The sequence below is a fragment of the Hesperophylax consimilis genome, chromosome 19 (assembly GCF_061612785.1).
Source record: "Hesperophylax consimilis isolate HC1 chromosome 19, BYU_Hcon_1.0, whole genome shotgun sequence".
NCBI lineage: Eukaryota > Metazoa > Arthropoda > Insecta > Trichoptera > Limnephilidae > Hesperophylax > Hesperophylax consimilis.
In genome coordinates, this window is record NC_142854.1 from 1597385 (window position 1) to 1609618 (window position 12234).

General features: G+C 37.8%; 1 protein-coding gene across 2 annotated transcripts in view; it reads left to right on the forward strand.

Moving 5' to 3' along the window:
* Window positions 1-792: 792 nt before the first annotated feature.
* Window positions 793-12234, forward strand: part of LOC149414623 (box C/D snoRNA protein 1-like) — a 76093-nt gene continuing 64651 nt past the window's right edge. For both annotated transcript variants that reach the window (XM_089642893.1, XM_089642894.1), the window contains exons 1-2: window positions 793-986; window positions 3220-3496. In XM_089642893.1, coding sequence (XP_089499019.1) covers window positions 907-986; window positions 3220-3496 — 357 coding nt within the window. In that variant the 5' untranslated portion in view covers window positions 793-906. The remainder of the gene's footprint in view (window positions 987-3219; window positions 3497-12234) is intronic.

Genomic DNA, 12234 nt, shown 5'->3' on the forward strand with positions numbered 1-12234 from the left:
TCGAGTAATAGTTTTAATGAATTGTATAAAATTATACAACCCGATATCGAAAAACAAAATACTAACTGGAGGAACTGTGTTTCATCAAAAGAAAGGCTGGCTGTATTTTTAAACTATGTATTTATTTATTAAGGATAAGAAAAGACATTAGAATATTTAGAAATAATAATAAAATATACGAATAAATAACTAACATCACTTAAATCGTATATTAAACTCCTTTCCCTAACCAATTCAATTAAATTTTCCGTGTTTGTAACCTCAGACATCGCGGCGTTCTGGCATTCTCTGCCTCGGCGGGAAAAGAACTCTTAGAACGCGACGTTCCGTTTTGACCGCCGCGGTCTGACCATGGTCTGACTGCCCGCTGCGTGCGTTGTTGTTATAGTATCAGTACATTCTAATGAACGCCGAACGCGGAACTCGGAACTCGGAACTCCTGACCGCTCTCTGTGTGCTCCCGCTCTTAGGATACTTCAGAGACAAGTTATTTAAATCAGCCAAATCACAAATAATTATTAAAAAAAAAAAACAAAACATAACATAGTATAATATTTTTTGCATCCGAAAAAATGTGAAGAATTTTTCGAAATGCAATTCCGTAGCTACCCCCCCCATGGATTTCGAATAATAAAAGGGGTAATCAAGCTCACGTAGAATATTTGTGGAGAATATGTGGGCAGAATTTATGTGAGTTCATTAGAATTACTGCAACTGAAATTCGGCTACATTAGGCCACTTAATGTTTGAAAAACGGCGACATTAGGCCAAGATCTGCCAAGATCCGTTGGCAACACTGATAAGCACATGTTTATTTACGCTCCATAAGTTGATAATTTTGCCATTTGCAATTTTGTGTTTCATTTATTCTGTCTAGAAACATTAGAAACAATCGATTTTCGCGTCATGTGCGATCTGGATTCCGAAACAGTTTGCTCAATCGCGAATCAAGAGCCCGAGAGTGTTGACAATCTCCCGATGCACAGGTAAATACTGAAATAAAATAGGTAGCAGTTAAATGTAACATTTTTGTTTTATTTTTTTATTGTAAAGGATAATTTTCAGGTAAATATTTCTTCTTTCTATGGCTTGGACAGTTGTCAATCTTGTTTGTTTTCATTCCGCGCATATTCCGCGTCTCGCAGCTCTTGTGATCCGCTGTATAATAATAGTATAAGTAAACTTTTCGATCGATTTGATGCGAGTTATACGGATCTGATGTGTTATGTGTGCGGTGTTATTATTTCTGCACCTGACATTACGTGAGTGAATTCCGCTTCTCCGGCGACTATCTACCCTCGAAACCCCGGTTCGCCTCCGTGCCGTGCCGTCCACCATCACCTTCTCCCGTCCCATCGTCGTCGATTATTTACCGTTAAATAATAATAATCATGGTGTTATATCTTCGCGCGCGCGAAACGATCCGAACAAAAATGGCGTGTCATTGTCCGAACCTCCGCTTTGGCTTTTCATATTAGTCCAAGCGATGACCGTAAAAATCCCATCCCATAGGCCACATGAATCAAAATAGTACTGGGCTTTAACCCCAAATAAGATTAGTTAAAAAAACGCATTCATCCAGATTTCGGCCCGGGAGGAGTCCTGGAAAGCGACGATTCGCACTGTGGTTAGTTGGTTTGTTAAGTGATCTACTGAAATTGTTTAAAAAGCAATTTTTGCATTTCGGTGGATCTTGTTTTTTGGGCATTCTTGAAATGTACCTAAAGCAGGGTACTCACCTAACCGTGTAACATGTAACGTATCTGATACTGTATCAAGTGAGTGCGTAGGCGCGAGCCTACTGCGAGCCGCTCGCGGGTGGAGCGCAGTAGGCTCGCAGCGACCCGTCGACGGCGGTTTCACTGCGAGCACTAAAGGCGGATCCGGGAGCTCGTAGCTGGATACGCGGTTACCGTGGACGAGCCGTACCCACTTGCAGATTGATACAGTATCAGATACGTTACATGCTACACTCTTGGTGAGTACCCTGCTTAAGATGTCTAAACAAAACAAAAGAACCATCTTGCTCAACCAGTTTGGTTAAATTTAAGGCAATGCTTTGTGCAGCTGGACTGCAGTCTTCTACCTTTACTTTATTATATCCAAGATTATCAGTGTATTTGTTCTTTTCTCATTGTCCCACTAGGTAGTTTCCACTATGACGTTAGAAAATTCAGTTGTTTTCCTCTTTATTATTTTTTTTACCTCCATCCTGTTGGCAGCGTCCATTTCGTGAGCATTTTTTATATCTTCATTTTGTGCTATTATTTGCCATTTCATTTTCAACTCCTTTAAAAATAATTCACGGTTTTTTTTTTTCTTACGTCTTCTGCTGTTATGTGGATGATATTTGTTTTCTTATTTATTTCCATTTATTGTGGCTAAGGGACTGACATAACTGACTCTGAATGTCTCGGGGGCTGTAGTAACGACACTACTTCAAGATTATTTAAATAAAGGACATAATATTTTTATTGATAATTGGTACAGTAGCCCTCAACTATATGATTTTCTCCATACGAACAAAACCAATGCATGTGGTACGGTGCGGAAGACACGAAAAGGCATGGCAAAATTTAATAAACTTAAAAAGGGTGAAATGAAAGCACAACATCGTGGACCTCTGTTGGCTTTAAAGTGGTGCAGTAAAAGAGAAGTTCACATGCTAACAACCTTACATGACGACTCCATGGACATGACGGGAAAAGTTGATTGGAAAACTCGTCAACCAATTATGAAACCCAAGTGCGTTCTAGACTATAATAAGTGTATGGGTTCTGTTGACAAAGTGGACTTGATGTTAAGTAGTATTAATTGCCTGCGAAAAACAATTAAGTGGTATAAAAAAGTGGCCTTCCATATTGTTGATCTATATTTATTGAACTCTCATATAGCTTTTAAATCAATTACAAATAAAAATGTTAGTTTAGCAGATTTCCAATTAGCCGTAATACGACAATTGTTGCAAAAATATCATAAAACTTCCCAATCTGAGCCTCATTCTCGCTCTTCACACGATTTACCTCTGCATTAGTCTAAATGATTTTCGTCAGTCGCTATACAAATAATAATATTTTTTTCTATTATTAATCTCAATTCTCCTTCGAATCCTTGTTGACTTGACATTTTGCATATTTATAGATTTGTTCTCTCCTTCCATCATCATTCAGCACTTTTTATTAATTTGGTAAAATTATAATATGTTTGAATATTGATCAGATTGTCATCATGCGAAGTGTGCAACGCCACGGATGCCAAATATACCTGTCCCAAGTGTGAAGTCAAGACATGCAGTTTGAATTGTGTAAATATACACAAAAAGGAACTCCAATGTGATGGAATTCGAGATCGGACCAAATTTGTCAGCTTGAGGGATTTCTCCAGTACAGACTTGTACAGCGACTACGTGTTTCTTGAAGAGTGCTCCCGATTCGTCTACGGCAAACAAAGGAATGTTGCCAAGCGTTATACACACATCGACAAGCCTCTGCCACACGTGAGTAATAATAATATTCATGATTTAACGCAAAAATAAACAATCTTTCAAACCATGATAATTAAATTCTGTGGGGGCAGGTGGTGCTTGTTTGATTTTTATACAAATCTATGAGCTCACTTGAACTTCAAAACAAGAGGAAGGTCACTGTCTAAGTCTGATTTCTAAAAACTGTAAGGATGGCTTGTTTAGCAGAATTTGAACAATTCATCATGTTGACACAACTATTAATCTTCCTTTAATTACCTACAAGTACCTATCATTATCTGACTATACCCACGTTGTGTGTGTGTGTGATTTTACAACAATAAAAGTGACTGTCAAACCAGTTTGATGATGGAGCCTGTTTGATGAACATCTCTTGTTATCAGTGCTGTTATTAGTATCGACTCAGGGTAGAAGGCCTGTGCAGTGAACATATTCGGTTCCCTCAGTGTGTTTCGTATCCAACCTGCATGTTATGGAAGCTTGTGCGTGAAATCATACCATCATCATCTTTGAAGAACATCAAAGGGTTAAGTCGGATTCCTTCCTTACTCCATGTTAACCATCTCCAACCATAGTTGTGTCAACTTCAAAGTTCAACATTAATATTTTACAGTCTACTCTTGATTCGCCTATTGCGATCACACATCAAATTTCAAAGTATATTTTAAGTTCAGTGAAAGTTCTATTCAAGTTCTGTGAAGCAACCAGTACATAATGATACAATAATATAACTTGAATATGACTTTCACAGAACCAGAAAATGAATGTTGAAATTTGATGGATTGTTTAAATTCTTAAGTGTAAAGCCCCCCAGGGACATCAGCTCAGTAGTCAGTACCTACTAATGAACATATTAACTGACTAATTTTTATTACACTTTTCTTACAGTAATGATGTTGAGTGTTTTTATACATATAAGTTTCTTGCGCCAACTGATTCTATTTTCCAGTAACTAGCAATGATATGTGGAAGAATTTTTTTGTTTGATTTTGAAGAAAAAAAAGACGAGAAATCTATATATTTACAATACTTTAGGTCAATTTCACCGCCAACAACTAGGGCTGTTTTAGAAACAATCTTGTTTCAGAAACAGTACCCAATACTAAATCTTTGGGTATTCATTAACAACTTACCTTTTTAAGCTGTCATACCCTTCAATTAAATATACCATTCCTGAGAGAAAGTCCAATTATATCCAATTATGTCCTAAATCCTGTATCTATCTGTACAATTAGTTAAATGTAAATTAAGTGTTAATCTCAAGTGACCTACCAGGTAAGTATGGTACTGAAAGTGTAAATTATCTCCATATATAGTTAGTAGGTCATTTATTTATTGTTTTCAAGTTTAATTTGTAGAACTCCATTATATATTTTTTTAATTTCTTCAATATACTCAATAATATTATTATTCAATTTATAAAAACAATTTATTTATAAACAAGTTCTGCTATGTAATTATTATTACTTGTGACAGCTGTTTCGCCCTCAAGGTATTATCAAACTGTGGCATTACCACTTACAAACAATGTAAATATCGATATAAATACATCGTCCGTAAGTGGTAATGCCATAGTTTGATAATGCCATCAGAGGGCGACGTAATAATAATTACCCAGCAGAACTTGTTTATAAATAAACTGTTTTTATAAATTGAATAATAATATTATTGAGTATTTAAATTAGTAGATCATTGTAGAAGTGTATTATATATTTGTACAGCGCCCTTGAGGTGATTTTGCACAAAAACGGCGCTGTATAAATCATCCAAATATTTTTTTTTTTTTTTTTTTTTTTCTACTTCCGATTTAGTTGTCCGGGTTAAATCTTCCCCAAAGGAAAAACTTAACCCTTCCACTCACTTTTCCACAAATGATCATCTAGTCAATCAACATTATGTAAGTGCATTATATAAGTAAAATAAATACAAAACAATACAAGAACAACAACACGTCAACTCACCAGATATCAAATGGGAAAAAAAATTCACCGTCTCCAGATATTTTCATATCAGAGGGTTCGGCTCGGTAGAACTTCTAAAAGGGCCTATAAATCCTACTGATCCCTCAACATAAATATTTAAAAAATCTTTTGTTATCCTACATGTATTCAAAATGACCGACTTTTGCATCTTTATATATAATTTTTTTGATAAATCTAATACGCCTAAATTTTTAATTAGAGAGCTAGGTATAATGCCGAATAATAACGAATGGTAATATTTTTATAGTCTGAGAATGCCAAATTCTTTTTATTTCATTTCCTAAATCTGTGTATTTTCTTATTTTTTCGCTAACAGATTTTTGAATATTACAGGAATTTGGTATAGCGACATCAATGATATAAGTTATTTTTTTTAATTTTGTCATGTAAAACTATATCGGGTCTATTATGACTAATCGCTCGGTCTGTTAGTATAGTTTTATCATAATATATTTTATAAAATTCGTTTTCTAAAAATGAATTTGGTTCGTATTCATAATATGGTACTACATTACGGCAGTCAATCAAGTTATGTTTAATTACCAAATTTTGGTGAATTATTTTTAAAACTTGATTGTGCCTAAATGTATACTCGGACGGTGCTAATATAGAACATCCCGATATAATATGTTCTATAGTTTCCGGAAAAGCCAAACATTTTCTACACAAATCATCAATTTGATGTAGAAAATATTATATTATTATTAATATTATGTAGATTGGTCAGCCATGTTGGAATAGAGATGGGGTCGCATTGAAACTCGAGTGGTAATGGTAACAGTTGGACAAAAAAATTAAAATGAATTATAAGCACGTTTTCTAAGGGTTTTAAATTCAAGAATAATTGTCACTTTCAAAAATTACTTATAGTAAGACATATAAGGCTAGCTTTAGACTTGTAAGTTTTTTCGTAAACTTACGACTTCTAGCCAATGGGCGTATTGGATTTTAAAAATGCAAGATGCCCATTGGCTAGAAGTCGTAAATTTACGAAAAAACTTACAAGTCTAAAGCTAGCCTAATGCTATTAATAATACTGATGTAGCTTTTTGTGTTGCATTAATTAAGTGACTAGAATTGTAGTTATTTCGTCGATTGAAGGCCAGTATAATAATAATATTATTGTATTTACTATGCTTATATAATGCACTTGCATAGTGTGGATTGACTTTAGTTTTTCCTGTGGGGAAGACTTAACCCAGGCAAAAAGTCTCAATTTTTTGTTTGTTTTTTTTTCTTCATTTTTTGTAACAATCTGAAATAATGATATCCTCACTGGGATCTCCCGCACTGAGAATTTAATTTACATTTAATTAGAATGTGGTAGTTTTGATAATATGAAGAATATATAACTAACTAACTAACCATCACACCGTTTCTGCGCAGGGGTAGGCAGAGAGGACGGACCGCCAAACAACTCGGTCTTGGCACACACTTCTTGCCTCATTCACATTCATACATCGTCTCATACATACTCTTCTATTGTTCTGACTCTTGACATGGCCCGACTCAAGTATCTGATTCACTTTGTCGTGCCATGTCTTCCTCGGGCGTCCCCGACTTCTGCTACCATTCACATTTGCATCGTTTGCATCTCCTTACACTCCTTTCTTCGCTCATTCGCTCTACATGCCCAAACCATCTAAGCGTCCCTTTCTTGATCTTACTCATTACGCTTACATCAGCCTTGCACACTTTGTGGATCTCCACATTCCTCAGGGATCTCATTTGAACAGCATTCAATCTACTTTCATCCTTTCTTTGCCAGTTCCATGCCTCACTTTCATACATCAGGGTAGGTACCAGCACTCCATTGTGGACTGCTAACTTTGCTTCTTTGGACAATTTTTTCTTCATTAATAGAGTTACCTGCATTTACTCTTCTTTCAATATCTCTGTCAGCCTTCCCATCTCTCGTAAACATGCTTCCTAAATACACACACTCACCCACCTGCTCCAAGTATTCCTCATTCACAGCTATATTGCACACTGTTTTCGTACTCTCTCTTTCAAATACCATTACTTTAGACCAGAGATGTGCAAAATGGGTACCCAAAACCATTTGAAATGCAAAATGGAAATGGGTCAAAACTTTTCCATTTAAAAATGCAAAATGGTTTTTAGAAAAGCATTTCAAATGCAAAATACCTATTTTCAAAATGCATTGAAAATGCAAAATGGTTTCTCAGGTCAAACAATCAAAATAATTATATAATTTTTAAACAATTTTGTCATTTAATAATGGACATCAATGTAGAACAAACATATTACATGATGGTAAATCCAAAAACACCACGACTACAGATTATGAAACCACAAAAAATTTGCGCGGTACTAGTGTTGCCAACGTAAAAACATAGAAACTGCTATCTAACATTTAATATTACAGCGTCATGGCCCCATGTTCAGTATTTGAATCAGTGTTTTTTGTAATGGTATCACTCAATTGCCAGGGCTCCTACCAGGGAGCAACTTGATAAATGGAAATTATCTCTCATTGCGAGGTTGAGGACCGACTGATATTTGGGGCTTATGAAAAAAAGGTGTGTGGAGAAAGTAGGAATAATGTTGCAAAAAAGAATTTAAAATGGAAAATGCATTGAGAAAAGCATTTAAAATGCAAAATGGTTTTTAGAAAAGCATTTAAAATGCAAAATGGAAAATACCCATTTTGCATTTCCATTTGAAATGGATTTATTTGAAATAAAGCACATCTCTGCTTTAGACTTACTTACATTCATCATTAACTTATTCTTCATGCATACTTCGTTCATCCTAGACACGGGAGACTGCAGATCGATCATCCATAAAAGATTATATGCTTAGTAGCAATTTTGTGATTTATTGACTAACAAACTAACTATTCGTCACGCCGTCACACAACTCTGTATTGGTATACATTGTTCGCTTCAAGCACATTCATGCATATTATAATTCACAATTAAAATTACAAAATGGTATATGGCAAATAAATGTATCTTTCATAGTCTTCACAAAACAGTTGTACACCAATACAATGTAAATGATAAATGGCTAAAAAAATCGGTTGTACATGAGTGAAATGTGAAATACTCCCTAGTGAAATTATTCATGATCCATGAACTCAAATTTACTTTGAATTTAATTGTCATATTCAAAATTGAAACTGCTTGTGTGAAGTAGATTTCAGGTAAGCGTGTAATGGGTACATACCCATAATATTTAACTGAAATTAGATAGCTTTGCTTAAATTCAAATACGGTATTGTCTTTACTTTAAAAGTTGTTATAAAAACATAAGATTGTTCATTTTAATAGTAGATTTATTTTTTTCGTAATTATATATTTTTTAAAGTCTTTAGAAATTAATATTATTTCACAATGTTTCAAAATAAAACCGGTGACCGATTATCGTGCTTCGAATTTGGAAGATGATCCGCCCCATCACTAATTAAACAGCTGACCAGAGCTAAATGGCGAACAGATGATCCGCCCCATCACTAATTAAACAGCTGACCAGAGCTAAATGGCGAACAGATGATCCGCCCCATCACTAATTAAACAGCTGACCAGAGCTAAATGGCGAACAGATGATCCGCCCCATCACTAATTAAACAGCTGACCAGAGCTAAATGGCGAACGTTTCGTCATCATTCGTAAAAATTAAAAATGATAACTTGTTTTTCATGAATAATGATTAATCATAAATACTTTCACGATATTCACATAAATATAAATCAAACACTGCAAATTCAATGCGAAAACACTCTTTGAAAGACATTCACTTTTAACATACTATTATTGTACGATTAAATCATCAAAAGCAACCAAAACGAACACACACAAGTCGTTAATATATTTATTTATTATTTTTTATTTTGGCTTTCACCCATTAGGGGTGATCTTGGCCATATACAAAAATAAGTGTAGGTATATTCATATGTATATATTCTAAAATGAGGGCCTCAATACGGGCTAGGCGCTAGCGTTATGAGGCAGGTAATGACGAACCTCAACTTTTGTTACATATTGTTATTTTATATTTTTATTAATTTGTAAACAAATGTATACTATGCACAATTAACATGTATACTCGGTTATGATTTCTTACAACAAAGATATTAAATAATGGAGCAACATTAATAATCGGGTACGTTTATCCCCTCGTTCCATTGGAGTGGAGGACCCTCAAAAAGGCGTATCCAGAGGGCCTTGCATGACCATATGCGGACCATGTTGGGTTTCATGGTCACCTCGTATAGCCTCTCACAAGATAACATTGTAATACCTTTATCCCCTCGTTCCATTGGAGTGGAGGACCCTCGAAAAGGCGTATCCAGAGGTCCTTGCATGACCATATGCGGACCATGTTGGGTTTCATGGTCACCTCGTATAGCCTCTCACAAGATAACATTGTAATACCTTTATCCCCTCGTTCCATTGGAGTGGAGGACCCTCGAAAAGGCGTATCCAGAGGGCCTTGCATGACCATATGCGGACCATGTTGGGTTTCATGGTCACCTCGTATAGCCTCTCACAAGATAACATTGTAATACCTTTATCCCCTCGTTCCATTGGAGTGGAGGACCCTCGAAAAGGCGTATCCAGAGGTCCTTGCATGACCATATGCGGACCATGTTGGGTTTCATGGTCACCTCGTATAGCCTCTCACAAGATAACATTGTAATACCTTTATCCCCTCGTTCCATTGGAGTGGAGGACCCTCGAAAAGGCGTATCCAGAGGGCCTTGCATGACCATATGCGGACCATGTTGGGTTTCATGGTCACCTCGTATAGCCTCTCACAAGATAACATTGTAATACCTTTATCCCCTCGTTCCATTGGAGTGGAGGACCCTCGAAAAGGCGTATCCAGAGGTCCTTGCATGACCATATGCGGACCATGTTGGGTTTCATGGTCACCTCGTATAGCCTCTCACAAGATAACATTGTAATACCTTTATCCCCTCGTTCCATTGGAGTGGAGGACCCTCGAAAAGGCGTATCCAGAGGGCCTTGCATGACCATATGCGGACCATGTTGGGTTTCATGGTCACCTCGTATAGCCTCTCACAAGATAACATTGTAATACCTTTATCCCCTCGTTCCATTGGAGTGGAGGACCCTCGAAAAGGCGTATCCAGAGGTCCTTGCATGACCATATGCGGACCATGTTGGGTTTCATGGTCACCTCGTATAGCCTCTCACAAGATAACATTGTAATACCTTTATCCCCTCGTTCCATTGGAGTGGAGGACCCTCGAAAAGGCGTATCCAGAGGTCCTTGCATGACCATATGCGGACCATGTTGGGTTTCATGGTCACCTCGTATAGCCTCTCACAAGATAACATTGTAATACCTTTATCCCCTCGTTCCATTGGAGTGGAGGACCCTCGAAAAGGCGTATCCAGAGGGCCTTGCATGACCATATGCGGACCATGTTGGGTTTCATGGTCACCTCGTATAGCCTCTCACAAGATAACATTGTAATACCTTTATCCCCTCGTTCCATTGGAGTGGAGGACCCTCGAAAAGGCGTATCCAGAGGTCCTTGCATGACCATATGCGGACCATGTTGGGTTTCATGGTCACCTCGTATAGCCTCTCACAAGATAACATTGTAATACCTTTATCCCCTCGTTCCATTGGAGTGGAGGACCCTCGAAAAGGCGTATCCAGAGGGCCTTGCATGACCATATGCGGACCATGTTGGGTTTCATGGTCACCTCGTATAGCCTCTCACAAGATAACATTGTAATACCTTTATCCCCTCGTTCCATTGGAGTGGAGGACCCTCGAAAAGGCGTATCCAGAGGTCCTTGCATGACCATATGCGGACCATGTTGGGTTTCATGGTCACCTCGTATAGCCTCTCACAAGATAACATTGTAATACCTTTATCCCCTCGTTCCATTGGAGTGGAGGACCCTCGAAAAGGCGTATCCAGAGGGCCTTGCATGACCATATGCGGACCATGTTGGGTTTCATGGTCACCTCGTATAGCCTCTCACAAGATAACATTGTAATACCTTTATCCCCTCGTTCCATTGGAGTGGAGGACCCTCGAAAAGGCGTATCCAGAGGTCCTTGCATGACCATATGCGGACCATGTTGGGTTTCATGGTCACCTCGTATAGCCTCTCACAAGATAACATTGTAATACCTTTATCCCCTCGTTCCATTGGAGTGGAGGACCCTCGAAAAGGCGTATCCAGAGGGCCTTGCATGACCATATGCGGACCATGTTGGGTTTCATGGTCACCTCGTATAGCCTCTCACAAGATAACATTGTAATACCTTTATCCCCTCGTTCCATTGGAGTGGAGGACCCTCAAAAAGGCGTATCCAGAGGTCCTTGCATGACCATATGCGGACCATGTTGGGTTTCATGGTCACCTCGTATAGCCTCTCACAAGATAACATTGTAATACCTTTATCCCCTCGTTCCATTGGAGTGGAGGACCCTCGAAAAGGCGTATCCAGAGGGCCTTGCATGACCATATGCGGACCATGTTGGGTTTCATGGTCACCTCGTATAGCCTCTCACAAGATAACATTGTAATACCTTTATCCCCTCGTTCCATTGGAGTGGAGGACCCTCGAAAAGGCGTATCCAGAGGTCCTTGCATGACCATATGCGGACCATGTTGGGTTTCATGGTCACCTCGTATAGCCTCTCACAAGATAACATTGTAATACCTTTATCCCCTCGTTCCATTGGAGTGGAGGACCCTCGAAAAGGCGTATCCAGAGGTCCTTGCATGACCATATGCGGACCATGTTGGGTTT